At 45.7% G+C, this 20,721-nt stretch overlaps 3 protein-coding genes across 8 annotated transcripts in view; 2 read left to right on the top strand and 1 right to left on the bottom strand.

Moving 5' to 3' along the window:
• Window positions 1–247: 247 nt before the first annotated feature.
• LOC120820812 (E3 ubiquitin/ISG15 ligase TRIM25) lies at window positions 248–3,177 on the bottom strand. The gene is made up of 5 exons (XM_078104868.1): window positions 2,474–3,177; window positions 2,264–2,359; window positions 1,942–2,175; window positions 1,601–1,706; window positions 248–1,525 (listed from the first exon to the last, which is right to left on the bottom strand). The coding sequence occupies exons 1-5, from the start codon at window positions 3,056–3,058 to the stop codon at window positions 927–929; spliced, it is 1,620 nt and encodes a 539-aa protein (XP_077960994.1). The 5' UTR covers window positions 3,059–3,177; the 3' UTR covers window positions 248–926.
• Window positions 3,178–3,745: 568 nt separating this feature from the next.
• On the top strand, window positions 3,746–10,642 carry LOC120820818 (delta-1-pyrroline-5-carboxylate synthase). Of its 2 annotated transcripts, none has more exons than XM_040178986.2 (17): window positions 3,746–4,008; window positions 4,453–4,573; window positions 4,684–4,826; window positions 4,897–5,046; window positions 5,160–5,264; window positions 5,354–5,512; window positions 5,884–5,974; window positions 6,617–6,741; window positions 6,833–6,977; window positions 7,061–7,134; window positions 7,305–7,404; window positions 7,711–7,931; window positions 8,330–8,467; window positions 8,548–8,743; window positions 8,902–9,023; window positions 9,163–9,445; window positions 9,956–10,642. In XM_040178986.2, the coding sequence occupies exons 2-17, from the start codon at window positions 4,477–4,479 to the stop codon at window positions 10,135–10,137; spliced, it is 2,331 nt and encodes a 776-aa protein (XP_040034920.1). In that variant the 5' UTR covers window positions 3,746–4,008; window positions 4,453–4,476; the 3' UTR covers window positions 10,138–10,642. The 2 variants fall into 2 exon arrangements, with proteins under 2 accessions (XP_040034920.1, XP_040034921.1); XM_040178987.2 differs by having other exon boundaries at window positions 3,756–4,008; window positions 4,456–4,573.
• A 1,130-nt stretch (window positions 10,643–11,772) lies between these two features.
• Window positions 11,773–20,721, top strand: part of ate1 (arginyltransferase 1) — a 41,036-nt gene continuing 32,087 nt past the window's right edge. For 2 of the 5 annotated variants that reach the window (XR_013467931.1, XM_040178804.2), the window contains exons 1-7: window positions 11,831–12,020; window positions 15,138–15,201; window positions 15,297–15,359; window positions 15,511–15,614; window positions 15,750–15,986; window positions 18,067–18,281; window positions 20,561–20,689. Coding sequence is in view for 4 of the 5 variants with exons in the window: in XM_040178804.2 (XP_040034738.2) it covers window positions 11,912–12,020; window positions 15,138–15,201; window positions 15,297–15,359; window positions 15,511–15,614; window positions 15,750–15,986; window positions 18,067–18,281; window positions 20,561–20,689 (921 nt within the window). In the remaining variant the exon portion in view is untranslated. Of the gene's footprint in view, window positions 12,021–15,137; window positions 15,202–15,296; window positions 15,360–15,510; window positions 15,615–15,749; window positions 15,987–18,066; window positions 18,282–20,560; window positions 20,690–20,721 lie in introns of all 5 variants that reach the window. The other 3 variants (XM_040178807.2, XM_040178806.2, XM_040178805.2) reach the window with 2 other exon arrangements.

Below are 20,721 nucleotides of genomic sequence, written 5' to 3'. Positions count from 1 at the left end.
ACTGTACAATCGGAAAGCTGAGAAGTTGAAAGGTTACAGATAAAATGGGACTATATGTGATAATGGTAAATATTTAAACTGTTTAAAGGTTACATCTAGACATTCACCACCATAAACTACTGGTCCGTTTTAAATCGTGGCTATTTTTTTCTTTTCTTTCTTTACTTTTACTACAAATGTTTGTAGACAAGAAGAAAAGACAACTCTTTAAAGTTCTTTAATTTGAATAAATACAGCACATCTGACAGCAAATTTTCCTCTTAATATGTCACTAAAGCTGTGTAATGTAAGTCGCTTTGGATAAAAGCGTCTGCTAAATGACCTGTAATGTAATGTAATGTAATGTAAAGCTGTAGAGTAAAAGAAGCAAGAGTATAGTGCTAGAAAATGTAAATATTCAAGTGAAAGTAGAATTTAAAGTACGATACTGGAGTACATACACAAGTTATTTTAAACCAATGAAAAAAATAAGTGTTTTTTCTCATTTGTTTACAAGCAAAGCCAACATACAGTACAGCAGAACATGTGAAAGTAACATCAATCCAGCTTTTCTCTGTTTGGAGGAAAATGCATTTGCAGCTAATCAGTGCAGACTACATGAATGCAGCTCGAGGGTCAGAAATACTGAGTCATGTAAAATGCACAACAACCATGTACAATATGTCCACCTGTTGTTTCTGGTTTCTTGATTGAATGATGAATTTCCGTGTTTCTTGTCTGTACGTAATGATCGTCTCATCGGCGCGATGAGACGACTACCATCTTTGTCATTCTTCCTGGGACGGATTCAGCCAGGGGAAGTCCGGCACGTTTGAGAATTCATTTGAATTAACAAACAAAATAAACACGGGAACAAGTCCAAATACAGAGCTTCATCAGCGAGGCTTCAATCTTTTTTCACAGCACAGTCAAGCTTTCCTCAAAGTTCACTTTTTGACACCTTCTGCGTTCACATGCCAATCCCAGGGGTCTTTAATCCAAAACATGGTGAGCGGCTGTGTGTTTCGTCCATTCACATCAATGCATGGGTTTAACATGGGGTACAGAGGCAGGGTGCACTGCACACAACAAGAGTGGAGCAGGGTCATGGCATCTGCGTCGTAGAAGGCCAGCTCTCCCTTCTGGAGGTTCGCCATAATGCCCAGCTTTCGGACTTTCTTCCCCACTGACAGCTGCTTCTCCTCTGTGCCATGGCATGCCAGGTACTGTCCATCTCCGTGGTAAATGCACCACGATGTGTTGTTCACACCCAGGCTGGAGCAGCTCTCACTTGGTGGCTCTCCTTTGCCAACTGGCCCAGTGGTCAGACCCACTAGCCAGTAAGGTTTCTCCTGTACAATGACCTCCCAGTAGGGACTGCCAGCAGTGAAACTGTCCTCAGCGAGGACGCTGTACTGGAAGTCGTTTAGCTGAGGTCTCAGAGCTTCACCGACAGGCTGCTTTCTCCAGTACACTTGTTTCCTGTCCGGCGATATTTGCAGGTTTGGATGGGCTGACTTGGAGTCCAGAGCAGGTGAACTTAGATCTGCAAATACGAATCGACATTCAGAACACAACTAGAGATAGGGAAGAGATTCCTCAAGAATCATAGGATACTAACATGACCACGTGCGTGGGAAGTGTTGAGAAAGAGCCCCCGAGAGGTCATCCACCAGCCTCTCGGCCGTTCTCAGCTTCTCCAGGTCACACAGGTCTTTGTCTACCTCCTGGATTGGTGCTAAATCCAAAGGGTCGCTACGATACAAACTTCAATGTTAAAAAAAAATCACACCAAAAATTAGCAGTTAGGATAGAAAAAGCAGAGCACTCACCAAAGGTTCTGTGCGGTGATTTGCTGTTAGAATATGAAATGAATAAACAGGTACGTTCAATATTTTAGATGCATTTGTACTTTCACATGACCACAATGACACACCGTCATCAGAATAATAGCTAACCTACCTGTAGGAATCGCAGCTCAATTTCTTCTTTGAGGAGTGATTTTCTGGAGGCTCTGAGGCTGTCGATCTCTTTGATCTGAGCCTCCATGTTGCCCCTCTGGGCCTCCAGCCACTCTGTCATGTGCGTCTCCTCTGCGTCTATGATCTGCATCATCAGACGCTCATCACCATCCAGTACAACGCGAATGCGGCTGTACTTGTCTGAGATTCTCTCCCTGAAATTGGCAGCAGACGTCTATAGGAAATAAAATATGTTATACATACAATGGTACATATAAGAGGGGAATCTGCAAATACAACAATTGAATGGTTGAAGGAGGTACCACTGTTTGTGTATACAATGACTCCAAGTCCCTTATGGCGTGTTCTGCTTCATTTCTCCTCTTCAGCATCTGGTTCATGGTGGTCTCTAACATGCTCTAAATACAAAAAAGCAAAAGGTTTATGAAACAAGAAAATCCTGACACAGGGATGAAGCAATACAATTTGCAAGAAAATAGAAATGTCAATGATTAAATAGTGCTCATGTTCACCCTAAAGTCTGCACAGGCCTCACGCAGTTGCAATGCATTGTGGTTCTTGTGCATGCCAACCAGGACACACAGACAACACACAGGGACCCTCTCCTCCATACAGAAGAGCTTGAGCTCTTCACGGTGCTCCTTGCACTTGAGAGACAGCAGGTCTCCCGTCACCTCCACAACAGTGTGCTCCCTCAGAGCAGACCTCTGCTGGTGCAGCAGGGCGTGAGCACGGCACAGCGAGGCGTCACAGGTCAGGCAGGTCCTTATGGCCACCGAAGGTGTGTCTATGCAGTGGTCACAGTGGATAGTTGAGGCTGATTCTGTGGCTCTGCTCGTGGTTGGTGTCCACAGCTCTGTTGTCTCTGCCACGTCCTTTACTTTGATCTGAAGGCTGGTGTTCACTTCCAGTTTGAGATCAGCGGGTAAGAATATTTGACACTCTGGACAGAAGAACGGACCGTCTTCCGACCCATCGGTTTCCCAGACGGCCTGGATGCAGGTGAGACAGAAGTGGTGTCCGCAAGGCAGGGTCACAGGATCCGTGAAAAAATCCTGGCAAACGGGACACTTCAAAGTTTTCTTGACCGTCCCCATGGCTCTGCATGCACCTGAAACGGCAGCTCAGTGTGCACTGTAGTGCTGGCCTTTCTGCTCATGAATGTTTCACAGGCCTCTGTCAACATGCACACGCCACTCATGTGCCTCCGTGTCGTGTTACCAAAAGATGAGATGATATTTTCCACAAGTTGATTTAAGCAACTGAATGGCACATTTCCAAAAAACAAATTAAGTGAATTAAATTATGTTTTGTTAAATAGAGCACTATTTAAAAGGAATCACATTACACCTATTCATTTCAGTATTACAAAAAAATATTGACTTCTCAGTAATAATAATCTGAACTTCAGGTTTTTGATTTTTCAGGAGCTTCCAACATCATTTCAAGGTCATCATGGTATGAGTCAAGATAAGTAAACCTTGACTTGATTATTGAGGGACAGTTAATTAAAACAGTCGCAGTATATAGGTGTTTAGATCGACACTTTTTTTCTCACCTTTTTTTAAATTAATCGATAACATCGGCTCCTTTATAAGCAAAACATCACTTCTTCTTATTTTTATTAGAGCACAATTGTGTTTAAGGCAATAAGAAAATCAAAAGCTTCATTAACCGGTAGAGCATCTCATGTAAAACAATCATTTCTGCACGTATTCCACTGTATGCTTTAAATTAGAGTGGTCCTTGTCTGTCAACATCTATGACGCGTTTTCTTTCTCCCTCCCACGGCGACGCAAGTCTCCGCCCCCCATCAAAAGCGCTTCTGCCTACGTAAACAGCGCATCCGTCTCCCTACGTGAACGTCGGATGAAGCATTAACACGTGCCGATTTCCTACGTACCTTTCCTTCGCGCATCGCACAGTTCCGGCGCAAACCCGACCAACGTGTGCAGTGGACGTGGTCGGTGGAGCCCGGTGACTACGTGTCTCTCCGCGCCGCGCTGCCAGTGTTTGGGCTCTGCTTTCCGGTCCTTCACGCTGCGAGGTGAGGACTCACTCTCTGCCACATTTAGTCCGTCCGCTCGGTCCCAAATAGCCGCCGAGCTCCATTGTTTTAGCGAATGCGAGCTAACGTCAGCTAGCCCCGGGTCCCTTTTTGACAGACAATAGCGGCTACAGCGTGTTAGCTTTAAAGACTCCAATGGCTTCATATGTGTAAATATGTTAAAGCTCATATAAATGAGCAGGACCTACATCCTGGAACTATTTGAGCTGTGAGCAAATATGTCTTTAAGCCACTAACCTCTAACTTATAACTCAGTGTGTCCAGTTTAAATAGCCTGATAATGACATCATGGCACATAATGTGAGATAAAATGCACTCATTTGTCTTGTGTTTGTGATCCTCTTTACAGTAGTGTGGAGATACCGTATCTGAACGTTTGGATGAGGTTGTTGCACTTTTTGACATGGGTTTGTGTGTTTACAGCAGCTGTCCTCAGCTATAAGAGCCATGCTTGCCAGACTGGCCTTGTGCTCCCGCTCGCCATCCAGAATCCGGCAGTCAAATGTCTGTCCGGTCTCCATCAGAGCGTTTGCCCAGTCTAAATGTAAGTAACCAGCCGTCTTCCTCCTCCTACCCGAAGGAGACAACATGAAATTCATGTCTTCGCCGTCTTTGCCGATGTGTGAATTAAGGTGTGTTTATTATTCTCTGCAGTCCCACGTCCCCATGGGAAGTCTTTGGCCCACCGCAGCGAGTTAAAGAAGGCCAAGCGCATTGTCGTGAAGCTGGGCAGTGCTGTGGTGACGCGGGATGAGTGTGGTCTGGCGCTGGGGCGACTGGCCTCAATAGTAGAGCAGGTAACGCCACGGTCATGTTGTTGGTACAGACCAGATGGGACACTGTGACCATAACCGTCCGTTCTGTCAGGTGGCCATGCTGCAGAATCAAGGGAGGGAGATGATGATCGTCACCAGTGGCGCCGTGGCCTTTGGGAAGCAGCGGCTGAGGCACGAGATCCTGCTGTCTCAGAGCGTCCGACAGGCCTTACATTCTGGGCAGAACCAGCTCAAAGAAATGGTGAGTTGTAACCCTGAACCCTGGGACTGGAAGTCCCCTTGTAGAGAAACGTTTAAGTATTTGATTATATTATTTAATTTTTGTTAAATTTTACTGTATTTCCTGTTTTTTAGTCCGTTCCGGTTTTAGAGGCAAGGGCATGCGCAGCTGCTGGACAGAGCGGCCTGATGGCGTTGTACGAGGCCATGTTCACCCAATACAGCACCTGCACGGCACAAGTAGGCACTCGACTGTCGAGTCAGAGAGTAAAATGCTGACAGAGTTGAACCCACGTAATTCTCTTAATATTTTTTTCCCACTTCTGCAGATTCTGGTCACCAACCTGGACTTTTATGATGAGCAGAAGCGTCGCAACCTGAACAGCACTCTCCATGAGCTGCTGCGAATGAACATCGTTCCCATCATCAACACCAACGACGCCGTCGTTCCGCCCCCTGTTCCCAACAGTGACCTGCAGGGAGGAAATGTAGGTATTGTGTGTAGGGCATGCTGGGAATTCTGAGCGTGGTCCAGAATTGTGATGATGGATTCCTTAATTGATGCATAAATGACCACAGTCGCTGACATTTAACTTTTTGGACACATTGTTGTCTGTCATTGTAAAGGCTGCTTTGAATGTTGACCACCTGTTGAAGCTGTGGTGGTTTGTTATATTTTTGCACAGACACGCTTGTGTTATCGCCTCTTGCAGAGGGGGGGAACATGTCTTGTTGATTTAGTAAACTAATGGGACCCAGAGGCTTTTGTTGCTTGGGAGCAGCAGATTATTCTACAATCTACTGTGAGATCCAGGTTTTTTTTTTTTTTTGCTAAATGACATTTCCATTTTTATTTCAGGTAATAAGTGTCAAAGATAATGACAGCCTGGCTGCACGGTTAGCTGTTGAAATGAAGGCGGACCTCCTAATTGCCCTGTCGGATGTAGAAGGTATTATTGTTGACTTTTCTTATCCACCATGTTTACAATGATGTGAAGCAAGGCAATAACAATTAATTTTATTGTAATAAAAATAACTTGAGCCACAGACTCCCAAGACAGACAGCCATGTTAATTTGACTCGTGGTGAGGAATACTACCCAACCTGTGAAAACACAATGTCTGTGGCTCTGAAGTGACTTTAACAGAGTTCTTGCCACGTAAACTTGTTAACAGAAAGCAGGTGCTACAAATTTGAGGTGGGGAATCAAAGAAATGGAAAGCCGGGATAATGAAGGATGCTACTGAGTCACTGGACATCATAGAGAATATATGGAGCAGTGATTTCCTTTTCAGCTTTTCCTATAGACATAATGTCAGTATTTGTCAACATCAGCTGCTGTTTTTGGTGTCCTCCAATTTAGTGCAATACTGGTGTATTTTAAAAAGCTTATCAGGAATCAAAATCCTCAGAGTTTATAATTTTAGCGATAATCTATTGTCACTGCATTGCTTTTAGGAATCAACATCTTCCGTAAGTGAATTATGTGTTCGTAGAAACTTTTTCTTTATCGTCTGGCCTCTTGATCAATCGATATCTGTGTTACTGCTTTGGTTCTGTGTAGTATAAAAAATTTCCAAACCTTTCTGCAGGCTTATACGACCGTCCCCCAGGAACAGATGATGCCAAGCTCATCGACATCTTCTATCCTGGAGACCAGCAGTCAATCACGTACGGCAGCAAGTCCAGAGTCGGCATTGGCGGCATGGAAGCAAAGGTCAGCGCAACCGCCAATGTGTCATCTGGGAGTGTAAACAGGACCGAGTAAGAAGTTGCATCGTACTCAGTCGGGGTGTCCTCTGAATCAGGTGAAAGCAGCCCTCTGGGCTCTGCAGGGTGGCACGTCTGTCGTCATCGCCAACGGCACGCATCCTAAAGTCACGGGCCACGTCATCACGGACATTGTGGAGGGGAAGAAAGTCGGCACCTTCTTCTCGGAGGTGAAACCTGCAGGTATTGGCCAAGTCCACGTGGAAAGAGTTTTTCTTTTCTTCACTTGTTTTGCATTTGATGCGTGTATCTTTTAACACCTACAGGTCCGACTGTGGAGCAGCAGACGGAGATGGCCCGGCATGCAGGCAGGGCTCTGGCCTCCTTGGACCCTGAACAGGTGAGGTTCTCGCTCCCTCAGTACGGTCCGATATTAAAATGTTTACGTATGTCAAGAGGATGGAATGGCACAGATTTACTGCTGATTTGCTATATCAGATTTGATAAGACAAGACACATAATTCATCTCTTGGATAATTCATCATTATACTGTGCGTGTGTGTTTTCCAGAGAGGGGAGATCATCTGCTCTCTTGCTGACCTGCTTACAGAGAAGAAAGATGAGATCCTTAGTGCCAACAAGAGAGACATGGAGTTAGCAACAACGTCAGGTACAAAGACCCAGGGAAGAAACGCGGATCACCCTGAGCCACTGGCTCATGCAATTATCTGACTCCCACATTCTGCCAGTGGGTCTCCATCTGTCTACTAAGGGACAGCGGCTTATGAAGGAGGCTTGCGTTATCTGGTTGTCGGTGTTTGGTAGAATGTTGCCCTGCTCTGGGTTGTCCGTAGGAGGCTTGTGAATGCAGGAAGGGAGGTAATTCTTTAACCGGGTCAGCAGAGTTCTCAGTCTCTGGTTGCCCTCCGTGGATCTTCAGACTCCTGCATTGTCCTTGTTCTTTACCCGTTGATAGGTCGTCTCTCCCAGCCTCTGATCGACCGCCTGAGTCTGTCCACATCTAAGCTGAACAGCCTGGCTATTGGCCTCCGCCAGCTTGCCGTGTCTTCCAGGGACAGCGTGGGTCGGGTGCTGAGGAGGACCAGGGTGGCCAACAACCTGGAGCTGGAACAGATCACTGTGCCAATCGGTGTCCTGCTGGTCATCTTTGAGTCGCGTCCTGATTGTCTCCCGCAGGTCAGTAAACCAGGGATCATGTCTACAGCTTTTATTGTGAAAGGTAAGAGTGGATGTGAATCTGGGCAGCGCTTCCTTATTGTCCATGCTGAAAGAAGCAATAACGTTTGCTTTCGTTCAGACTACAGAGTCTCTATACTCAATGTTTTGAGAATAGGGCCATTCTTCACCACGTGATTGGTTGATAATGTTATTCATGGTGCGATGGCTGAAACAAATTGATCATGTCTGCAAAATCTTTCAGCTTGAAAAACGTTTAAGCTTGTGAACACCTTTTTGTGTTAAACTTTTGAAATGTATAATGAGGTTCGCGTTGTTGTGTAAATACAGACCCTCTGGTCTAAAGACGACAACATCTCTGTCATTGAAAGACCTCTTTTGACATATCTGTGTTTCAGGTGTCGGCTCTGGCTATTGCCAGTGGAAATGCTTTGCTACTGAAGGGGGGTAAAGAAGCTTCCAACACCAATAGAATTCTACATCAACTCGCTCAAGAAGCGCTTTCCATTCACGGAGTGGCAGATGCCATTCAACTGGTAACACTGAAAACACTGCGTTACTGAAACCCAGTTTTCACATGATTTGGTGACATTGTAACATGTTCCCTGATGTGTAGGTGAGCACACGTGAAGAAGTGGAGGATCTGTGCCGACTGGACAAGTTGATCGACCTGATCATCCCAAGGGGCTCGTCCCAGCTCGTTAGGGAAATCCAGAGGGCGGCCAAGGGCATTCCTGTTCTGGGCCACAGCGAGGGCATCTGTCACGTCTACATAGACAATGACGCCAGCATAGACAAAGCTATAGACATCGGTATGTGCTTTCTGTGAAGGTGTTTTCATTTCTGAAATCATTTTATTCCTCGGGTTAGGAAAGTTGTCATTATTTTAAATGTTGCTCAAGAGTTGTTAACTTGCTGGTGTAACACAGAACTGCTGGATATACAGGTACTAACTTGTGTTTCATTGCAGTCAGAGACTCAAAGTGTGACTACCCCGCGGCCTGCAATGCCATGGAGACCCTCCTTATTCACAGGGACTTGTTGCGAACTCCCATATTCGACCAGATCATTGACATGCTGAGGACCGAGCACGTAAGAACCCTTCATCAAGACGTATATACGTGTCATGTGAACAAACTTTTTGGAGAAGGCGTTTGGTGCTACATTTAGGCCTATTAGATGTTTTAGTTATTCTGTTCATTCCAATCACTGTGCCATTGCCTTCTCTCAGGTGAAGATCCACGCAGGCCCCCGGTTTGCCTCTCATTTAACCTTCAGCCCGTCCGAGGTGAAGTCTCTGAGGACTGAGTATGGGGACCTGGAGTGCTGCATTGAGGTGGTGGACAGCATGCAGGACGCCGTGGACCACATCCACAAATACGGCAGCTCTCACACAGACGTCATTGTTACTGAGAGCGAAGAGAAGGCCGAGCAGTTCCTGCAGCAGGTGGACAGCGCCTGTGTGTTCTGGAATTCCAGCTCTCGCTTTGCTGACGGCTACCGTTTTGGCCTAGGTATGCACTGTAGTTTTGAATTCTTCATGAGTTTGCATCCTTTTTGTAAATGGATCTAACCTGTGTCACGGGAGGAGTCGGGACGCTACAACACGGAGAATGTAATTAGTCCCCCCGACGGGGGTTTCTTGATTATTTGTTTAAAATACCAAGCAAAGTGGTGTCCAACACATGCAGGAGAACGGTAGTGCTCCTCTTGTGGTCTGTCGTCGGGTGGGCCGTGGGGTCAACACGAACCCGGGTTTCCGCGCCGTGCGGGCTGAGCATCAGACGCTGGTCTCTGAAGACAAAATAAGAAGGGCTAGAACACGTCTCTCGCCCTCCTGGTTTGGTGTAAACCTGCCGCTTAAATGGGGTTGGGTTAAGTGGCACCAGCTGCCGGCGCTCAACCCGGGATTGGGGTTCGGCCGGTTTACATGGTGCCCGATTGCGGGCCTCAGGTGACTCACCACACCTACCACTGGTTTGAAAACTGAGCAGAAGAGCTAATTTTGTGTCGTTGTCTTGCAGGAGCTGAGGTCGGTATCAGTACAGCACGGATACATGCCAGAGGTCCCGTGGGGTTGGAGGGGCTTCTGACCACTAAATGGGTCCTTCGAGGAGAAGGACACACTGTGGCTGACTTCTCTGAGCAAGGGAGCATGAAATACCTTCATGAAAACATCCCCATCCCCCAGGGGGGCTTTAGTTAGGGGCCCAACCAAAGAGCCATCAACAGGAATCAATTTAACTACCCAGTTTTCAGGAGGGGGTTTTGGATTATTAGTAGCACTTCAACTTCTGTAAAGTGCTGCTGTTCTTCAACTGTATGAATCCACTATTTTGGTGCAGAAAACCTGCATGCAGAACAGATGCTACTTTTACTGGACAGCTTATAAGATAAATACCAAGCCCCAGAGAAGATGAGTGATTGTTACATAACAGAGTATTATGGTAAAAAAGAAAAAGAACATAATCTGTTTAAAATGTAAAGTAAACAGAGACTTATCTTTGCTCTTTAAGGGTTTGTTTTTTCTGTTTTTTTATAGGAGTACAAAAAAAAGATAATTGACTTGACTATGATATTGTAACTTATTTTTCTACATGGATACCCCTTGGCCTTTTTGGAATTTTCTGTTTGTGCAGGCTCTTGGTTCAATATATATTAGACTGTCTTTGCACAGATGATTTAATAAATGTGTTATTTGCAAACTGTAATCTGTTTTAAATTATTTCTAATGCAAACATTTTTTTTTTTTTGCATTTGCCATCTTTTACTTTGTGGCCTTGTTTTTCAGTGAAATATAAGTATGGGGTCAGATCAGTCTCAGTAATTGCATATGAGCACCGAATGACTCACAAATACAAACAGAAAATTCACAAATGTGCACCGAGCAGTTCTATTTGATTTACAAATATATTCCAACGCCCACATAAATCATATTATTTATATTTGTTTGTGGATGGCTTCACATTTGTGTGTGGGTTTTACGGAGTAGATCCACTAATGTGTGCATTTGACCCCATACGTAGTACCCTATACCCCATGTCTTACAGCTCAATGGAAATTGCACAACCATAGCAAGAGGAAAAAGGGAACTGCAATGTTTTTTGTGGAGTATAAGAGTTCTAGTACCTGAACGCGTTCTTTTATGCTCAAGTTGAATTTCTTTTAAGAATTTTTGCAACAACATTTTAAAATTAGTTGAGCTATAACCAACATTATTACTCCAGGACTTGTTCGCTTCCAGGATCCTGAAGCGGGCTAAAAAGATTGTTGCCGGCCCTTCTCACCCTGGACAAAAACTGTTCCATCTGGCAAGAGACTGAGGTCCATCAGGACCCAGACCTCCCGCCACACAAACAGTTTCTTCATATTTTGGTAATAAATGTTCCTGATTCCTAATTCCTGATACAAGCGCCCACAAATATTGCACATTATCTAGAAAATAAGTACGGTTGTTTGCTACGAATGCCAATCCAATCACTTCAACTTCGCCATTTATATCTTTTACAATTGTCAGATTGCGTGCACTTCCAAAGGTGTTTCTAACTATTATGGACAATGACATATGGATAAAAGCGTCTGCTAAATGACCTGTAATGTAATGTAATGTAATGACATAACAAAAAGCACTCACATGTGTCTCCTACTGTCCACCCCCTCTGGTGGTTGTGGGAACTACTGCAGTCGCATGTGATAATGTGAAGAAACCGACCTAAAATATACAACAGTATCTCGAAACATATTTTTTCATTGACGCGTGTCGTTCTGGATTATTCAGTACTTATAATCCAAATAACAAAACAAACATGTCTTGTTTGGCCCAACGTTACAACGCTGGTAATGAAATTCAGTCAAAGCTCCCACTTTTCCTCAACGCAGCACTGATGACGTATTTTCTAGGGGCGTGTTTTTTTTTGTTTTTATATCCACAGTACTTCAGTCTTGCCTGCTGCAGCCAAATTTAGCTGTCACTTCAGTCGATGTTAAAGATGGCAGGAAACAAGTCTTACACTATAGTTGAATATTTCGGCGGGGACAGCGGTTACCGGTGTGGTTACTGTAAAAATGATAAAGGCAACTTTTCTCACGGTAAGAGTCTCTCGTTGTTAGCTTAAAAATGAGGCTAACTGGTGCTAACGACCTAGCTCCGCTTACTTTCCAATTTAGAGAAAGGAGCAAACCTTTACCCTATTGTCAATTCATAAGAGTGAGTTGTGGTAAAATAGCTGTATTTAACGCTCAGCAAGACCGGTGCATTACATCAAGCTCAGGGCACACTTTCGCTACTTTGGCAGTTCAATGTTGGAATTAACTGTTAGCATCTTGCACCCAAACTCTTTTATTGCGAGGAAACAACACACTAGACTGTCATTAAGTACACTGGGGTGAGGTAATTGAATTTGGTATTGATGGTGTTTGTTGAAGCAGTACAGTTTGAGATTAATGTTCACTCCAGTCGAGCGCTGTGCTTCTTCTACCTTAGCAGAAGGCTTGCTAACTAACACGTTAGCATTGCGCTAGCTGACCAGCCAAGCAGACCGAGGCTGTCGCTCAGCCGGCTTCACCTGCTCTGTCACGCTGGAGGCATTCACGTGACTTCCCGTTCTTTCCGGTGCCCCCGGTTTACCGTGTGAGGGCAACGTGCTCTTATTGACCACCACGTCTGATCTCTGTCACCGTGATGGTCTCATTGGAGATGTTAGCATCGCTCCACGACCGATGACCTAATGGTCAATGTTGTTTTACGTTTAAAAGACCAACGTCTTTATCCAGCTGCAGGAGCTCCTTCCTCCCAGATCCAGCTGTGATCAGTGGCCTGGGCTCACTTCCGAATAAACACTGTCACTGTTTTTTTTTTAAATTCATAATGTAACCCCACAAAACAGACGGTGGATCGAGGATCTAATTCTGATGTTTCCTACTAATTCTCCCAATGTCTTATCGTCATTGTTGGGCCACCATATTTTACGGCACCATTTAAAATGCCTAATTGCAATTGAAGTGAAATACGTGTGTGCAAATATTTATTTGTGCATGTGTATGTTAGACTAAAACAGCCACAAAACGTTAAGTAAAAACACCATGTTTATCATGTGGCAATCAGTGATTACAGACATAATACATAATTTATCTGTGAGGTGCTGAAATAAGCCATACTATGCGCTGTGTTCATATAACTGCTGCAAAGGTGCACGTAACTGTGCATTTTAGAAGTTCTGAGTCCAGGCTATATAAGAAGTTGTGTAAGAAGATAGGAAAGGATTTTCTCTGTTGGGCTGAATTCAGAGGGAGTGAACAGGGGCGAGACAGGTTGACTATAATTAGGGTGGAGGCAGTTCCTAATGCAAGTCAATGAGCGGTTGGGCTCACGGCCGGCAGACGAGACTAATCTAAGATAAGAGTGGTAATCTGGATACGGTGCATGGCGAGGGAATGGCAGGATGTCGGGACGAGGAGAGATCGCACTTCCTGTGTGTTTCTCCACAGTGGTCATTGACGCTGTTGAGACTAAGTATAAGCAGAAGACTTACAATGCTAGAAAATCAGGTCCAGTTAAATATATTCATGATGCAAAGGTTGAAAAAGGTTGTCAATCTCCTTGTCGTGTTATATTCTCACCACGCTGCTGGGAGGACATGCCACATTAGATCAACACAAATATTGTCAACGACACAATCAGTTTTCCAAGCAGGTGCTCGGTGCGATAGTGCTCGCCTCTGCGTCATTGGTGCACTGATGTTATCAACGACGCCACCCCACAATAAACATCTGCGCCCCTCTGTGTCTGTGGCGCCTCAGGGGAGGCTGAACAGGGGAGCAGGTGTGAACAGTGGACAGGCCCGCCTGTGTCGTTGGGAAAGCAGCGGCTCTTGGAGCTCACGGGACATGATGCTCTGCAAGCTTGGTCAACGTGTGACCTTCTGCCGGACTAGTTATCACGCCTTTTCCTGGACAGGGTTTTGGTGCCTTTGTGTCATTTGTTTGGCCCTTCCCTGCGCTCCAGATTCACTCACTCTTAAACGTTTTTAAGATGGCGATGATCACTTGATGTCTACAGTTTTAAATATGCCAGATTTTCTTTTTCAGGAAGCATTCTCAATGCTTTCTAAAACGGAAAACTAAAATTGTTGGTTCTTACTTTCATTAATATGGCCGCTTTACTGCTTTGTCATGAGAATCTAACCCCATCTATTATGGAACCTTTCAAGAAGAGTTGTCATGCATTTGATGTTTGTGTTCCGTTTTAATGCCAGTGAGCGACTCACACGCTGTTCACGTCACTGGGCGATACTGAACACGATTTAACACGAGTCTTTAGTGTTGCTGCTGTGTCTCCAGTCCTTTCCCGTGTCATTGTTGTGTCTCTTGGGACATGGGACATTGCGCTCAGCCTCTGTGTGTGTGTGTGTGTGTGTGTGTGTGTGTGTGTGTGTGTGTGTGTGATCTGTTCTACACGGAGTTCCCTCGGTGGCTGTTGATGTAGGCTGAGAAGGGTCGTGTCTGTTTTTGTGTGCGTGTGCAAAGTGTATATGAGGGGGAGGAGAAGGGCAGGAGTTGAAAGCGGGGAGGCCAGGACTCGGCTGTGGGAAACGGGATCGCTGTGGACACGCCTTGGGGGACTGTGGGAATCTTTTAGGGGTCGCTATGAAGCAAAAACCTGAACCTCGCCCCCCCCACTATACTCTGTTGACAAACCACTCCTCACTTGCATACATGTCTCATATTTAAGGCTAACTGTCTCTTTTATCCATTCCAATAGATTTGAATAGGAAAAAAATGACCTCCTAACCAAAATGACCTTCCTAAAAACTCTAAACATTGCTGCAGCAAGGAATTGTGGGACGGAATGATCTCCTTTCCTTTGATAAAGGAAGGTCCAGTGGTTCCGAAGCATTAAAGCTTCTTTCCAAGTTTTCTTGGTGAAACGTATTCTCTCCGAATGACATGCGCTTGTCTCTCTCTACACATTTCAAGTGTCACCCCGTCGTGTTTATCCGCCAGACTTTTAAGACTCGTCCAATATAGTTAAACATGAAACCGAGGGTTTCAGATTTTAGAGAATTAAAACCGCTTTTATCACGGCGGCTATTATTTTTTACTGTGGCTGCGTGTTCGGGTTGCTGATGAAGCAGCGACCCCAACGGATGTATGAAATGTATCACGTGAGATCAATTAAATGTTTAATGTTCCTTTGGTTTCTTTCAGGGATGTGGTCTCACACCATGACTGTACAAGACTACCAGGACCTCATAGACCGAGGGTGGAGAAGGTGAGGACTCTGTGGAATCCTGCTCGCCTTTTGAGTTTGGGATATTTCAATATCTGTGTATTTAGTCAAGTCCGTCTGTTCTTTTTCTTTTTCAGAAGTGGGAAATACGTCTATAAGCCCAAAATGAACAAGACCTGCTGTCCACAGTACACCATCAGGTACTTGTTCCCATATGATTCAGTTAACTTTACAGCGGACAAGAATAACGTGGAACACATGAGGATGACCCATAATATTAGATATTTGTATAACAACAGAAATACATACACACACACATGTTTGTAATAATACTTTAATGCTCTCTTCAAGATGTCATGCACTGAAATTCCAGCCTTCCAAGTCGCACAAGAAAGTCCTGAAAAAGATTAGCAAATTCATTTCCAAAGGGGAATTACCGAAAGGACCGGCTGAGGGTGAGCGTATTTATTTTTGTCTTTCGTCTTAGAAGATTAGTGATTGTACTGGAACTCTGAAAAAGCAGGGATCGGTTTGGACCATTTCGCTAAGTAGTTCACATTTTGGGGGGTGTCTCATTTTGTGCCTTGCAGGGGAGCCGATGGACTCCGTGTGTGACCAAGCAGGTCAGCGCGAACCAAGCAACGCCTGCCCCTCCCAAGTGCAGCGTGCCGCCATAACCGACATTCAGAAGGAGCTGCCGGAGTGTCCCGCCGCCACGGAAGCTCGGAAGGAGGCGGGAGACGGCGCCCCGGCCGACTCTGTGACCCCAAGAAAAGATCCAGAGTCCGTTGCGGGTGAGCGAGCGACAGCCGGGGCTCCCAGAGCAGGTGAGAAATCCCACTCCCAATTAGCTGGTTACACTTGTCACTCAAATTTGATAATTAGTAGAAATATTTTTGTTTTTTGGTTCGGAGTGTTTTAGTAGCCGCTCATCAGTTATTGATGCACCATATGCAAGTGGAGTGGGGAATGTAGTTCACACACAAAGAACGCTGATGGGTGATCTGCTTTTACGTCCTGCTGCACTGCTCAAACAGCTGTTTGCTGCTGTTTTCTGTTACGTTTGTTTAGGACATCTGATATTCTTTTGAAAACTGCAGGTGGGACATCTTTTAAGTGGCCACGGTAGCTGACATTTGACCACAGCCATAAGCTGAACTGGCACAGCGGTGCTGGTCTGTTGCCAGAGTGTATCCCCTGGTCTCCTCACAACACACTCCTCTGTGTTTGGACCAGCGTGTCGGCTTCTCCTGCTTACTCTTCCAGCACAGGATATCCTCATAGCCAACACATAGTAATGAACTAACAATAATCCAAGTGAGGAGATAATAAACTCCTAAGACGCAGAAATAGTTTCAGGCCTCATCCCCCCCACCCACACACACACACACACCCTTTTCCCCTGTCAAACGTCTAATGAAAACGCTCTCATTAATCATTAGGCAGCTCAGTATTTGCACAGGTCGATCCAGCTGCGGATGTATGTACACACACCCACACAAAGGTGCCACAGTCCTCTCGCTGTCAGAAATAACAGGCCTGAAGAGGAAGCAGGTAGGATTTACTGTGTGGGATCAGGGTTTCCCCCCCGGTTACTGCGAGCAGAAAGCACCTGGACATGTGTCTCCTCTACTTTTATGACCCAAGCGTTGCACGGTTCCAGTTCCAGCTTGAGAAAACACGGCTCCCCGTTTCCATACGGCGTGCACGGAGCCATAGGTAAACGGATACAGAAGGACGTGTGGAATGCGGTGCTTTTGCAGAAGCTCTCCCTGGGTCTGCTTTTTGTGGATTCACAAGCAGTGAGACTTTAATACCTGCATCTGTAGTCTTGCAATGAGGTACTTTCTAGGAGAGTAGCAGTGAGGCTCAGGGAGCTGGTCAGTACTGAAATGTGAGCGGAAATCCTTTTTAAACAGACTTCTTTTGCTCATGATAATTGATGATCAAAATCTTTTCAATTTAAGATGACTTTAGCTACAAAGTGACTTCAGAGGTGATGGCAAGATGGAGCACGGACCCCTATTCTACGGACTTTGGTCCGCCATCTTTTATTTTTGAGCTTTGCGCTCTTTAGACGTGAGCATAGACGCGATCTGATTGGCTAGTGCCTGTGCTGTCGTATTTGCATGTATGACCCCTCTGCTTTTGGCAATTACAGCAGCAGAAACCTAAAAAGAGTATAGATGGGTAAAGGGTCAGTGTAGATACAGATACTTTACCTCACACTTAGTCGTGACAATGGAGCGGGATTACTTTCCACCTTCTTGAAGTAGGCAGAAGTTTCCCAGAGTCCACTTTCTCTCACATGACCCCGCTTGGCTCCATGTTGATATTGTAGTGGCTGCTCTCAGAGCAGCGGGGGTACGTGTCCTCCACCGGAACTGATCCGTCAGACCGCGGCTGCGTGCGCCGTCCTCAGGAGTACCGGCGGCTGTTTGTGCAGGAACCCGGGGAGAAAGCGTAGCAGCAGGAGGGAGGAGAGGCACGTGGACAGAGTGCGTGAAGGACACAGTGCAGACTTTGTTGTGTCTCTCCTGAGGGGAAGAACCTCCGACCCCCTCCATGACTCCCAGAGCTGTACGCGTTATATCAGAGGTTTGCTTCCAAATACAAACCTCTTTTAGTGCCTCAGGTCAGTTACCAATACAGCAGACAGTGACCTGAGGCTGGTAATTTCCTATAATAGATTTTATTCACAGCACTTTAATAATTAACATCTGAATTACTAAAGGCAATTACAATACAATACAATACCGAGGAGTGTGATCGAGCTGAAGCTGAATGCTGAAAGTAACACATGGCCAGTGGCCGGAGGGTTAAACTAAAGAAAAGTATTCGGTGAGATGCCATGAGATGTGAGTCTTACGGTTCCCGTCCTCTCTTCTGTGTGGTGTGGGGGGGCAGGGATGGGTGCTGATCCTGGCCGGCCGCCGTGTCGGAAGGCCAAAGACTTGAGAAAGGAGCGACGTCTACAGAAAGAGCAGAACAGACAGCAGTCTGAAGGGGACGCCTCCATTGTCTCTCCAACTCCACCCAATCCGGCACAGACCACGCAACCCAAGCCCCTGGAAGATTTCATCAATGAGTCATTGCCCGACAACTCCCCACATCGCCTCGAGGTGAGCTGAAATGTAGTGGGGGCTTTCCGTTCTGCTTGTAATGTGACTTGGAATAAACATTAGCCTGTTGGGGATGATTCCAGCGATCATTAGGAAATTGCGTCTTGTGTCGTGCTCTCTGTCGCCATAATGTTCGGATTCACTTAGCCTGAAAATATGGCGTCACAGTGCCCCCTTCCCCAGCTCCAGTGACTTCACCATGTGTTTGTGTATGCAGAGAGGGTGGCTGGCCCGAGCAGTGCGGAAAAACCACCTCTTCCCAGTTTTAAAATGCAACCCTAATGACAGGCCCACCACACCAACTGGGTCGCATTACCCCGCTGACGACATTGAGACCGCAGGTACCAGACGACCTGGAAATGAACTTTTGGCAGGAGGTGGGAGGGGGGCTGAACAAAGCAGAAAGTTCTCTGGTGAAGGCCTCGAGCTGAGGTTGGTGGAGTAGCGTCATTCTTGGTCTTCACCGAGATCTGAGCCAGATGCAGTGAGCAACCAGACGGTGTCTGTCTCTTGTCCTTGTGCCTCCTGAGTCCAGACCGGCCCGATTGGACTCATTTGTTTTCCTGCAATTATGGTTCCATTTGACTAAGTGGGCATGAACACAGGGTCATCCTGTGCAAATGAAGGTAATTATAAGTCTTGCTCGCTAAATAGTTGAGAGATGCCCCTATTTGACCCGTTGAGCTTTTTATTTATTACATGTGCCATTTTCACCCTATTTGTGGCCAAAGGACAATTTGAGTGGATCTGCTGCAGCGTCGGGCTCCTGTTCTGTTGGCTAAGTTGAAGGCTTTAAAAGCGAACAAATTTAAAATCCAATTTATTTTTCTTATTTGTGAACATGTACTACTCTCTCACAAAAGCAGTTCCACAATTAATACGTACTGACATCACCAATATGAGTGTCAGCTCTCTGGTTATTGGATTTGGGAGAGCGTTGATCATGTTTAGTAATGTTTTTGAACATTGGGTATGAAGTTGGGCGTAGTTCTTTTAATAACAGCTGTTGCTTCAGTCCCCACCACCAGGGGGCAGTGTGACTCCGTTATCTCCCACTAGTGTAGCTCGACCATTCCCCTCCGGACTCTTCTCCACGGTCTCACAGCGCTTCATTGGCTGCTCTGTTTTAATAATTTATGATGGTATTCTTCAATGTGCCCGTTCAGGGCAACATTATGATAAACCAGTTTAATTAAAGTTAAAAGGCAGTGGTGTTTTGTTGGTTTTTCGTTGAGCGTTCGTTAGGCGGTGTCAGACCGCTAGTGTTTCAGTTTCAGGTCTGTTATGAGAATTGCTCATATTTCATTTCCATGGATCTGCCACAGTGTTGTTTCACCGAAAATGATTTCAGCCTGTCAAAATATATCTCTAGATTTCGAGCTGGAGGACTGAACCACAGCATTGTCCTTTTATGTAAGAGGCCCAATGTCTCCGTTTGGCTAAAGATGTAGAGGCCGAGTGGACATGTGAGCGAAACCCACTCGGGTCCAACTCAAACAATCCCCAGGTTCTATCACTGCTCTGCCCGTCCAGGGGATTCTCATGGCGGCGCCTCCGTGGCCAACAAAAGCTTCTTTTATTTTGAGAGACATTACGGAGGTTTTACTGTTGAAAACATGATTTATAAATGGTCTTTGGGTGGATTGACCGGGTGAAACCCAAAACCTGGCTTTGCATTCCTATGATGCACTTCACATCCATACGGTAAGTCTGCAATAAGCCAATATCAGCTGATGTACTGACGTTATCTTGGATATACCTTATTATATTATTATATAAGTCGCCAAATGGAACATACTGGAAATGTTAAAGGGCAACAAATTTCTCCCTAGATTTGGTTTCAGAGGACATGGTGAAGCACTGGAAATGGGCTCAATACACATTATGAGGGGAGGCTGCAATGTAAACGTGACTTTTCTACAACGGCCAGTTCCAATATTGTTGTTTTGATTGACACCTGCTGTATCTGTGTGGAGACGGATCAAACACACCTTCTCTGTATCGTTCAGGCTTCAGCTCGCTGCGGTTGTTGGTGAAAACAAGGACGTTGACTAAAGACGAGTACCAAAACTTTCAAAAGGGAAATGTTCCCATTTTGTTTGTAAAATGGCTAAAAACAATCCCATGTGTGTCGCCCGGCCCGGAGAGGGTGTGTTTGTGTATGTCTCCCTCTCTCACTATGTCTCTTTGATTTGTGACGATCTCTTGCACTCATGTTATTATCAGTACTTCCTTTCCATCTTGGTGTTAACCTCTGTCTGCCCGTATTCTCCTTGAAGGTGAGGCTAGTGCGCTCCAATCCCCCTAGCCCGCAGTTCAAAGCCTCTTTCGACGCCTCCTACCAGGTGTACAAACTCTACCAGATGGCCATTCACAAGGACCCTCCCGACAAACCCTCCGAGAGCCAGGTCAGAGGGTGGGGGGCATAGGTCGCTCTGCT

The sequence above is a fragment of the Gasterosteus aculeatus genome, chromosome 6 (genome assembly GCF_964276395.1).
Source record: "Gasterosteus aculeatus chromosome 6, fGasAcu3.hap1.1, whole genome shotgun sequence".
In the NCBI taxonomy this organism is placed as follows: domain Eukaryota; kingdom Metazoa; phylum Chordata; class Actinopteri; order Perciformes; family Gasterosteidae; genus Gasterosteus; species Gasterosteus aculeatus.
Note: the sequence above shows the minus strand (reverse complement) of the source record. Positions and strands in the feature narration are given on the sequence as shown.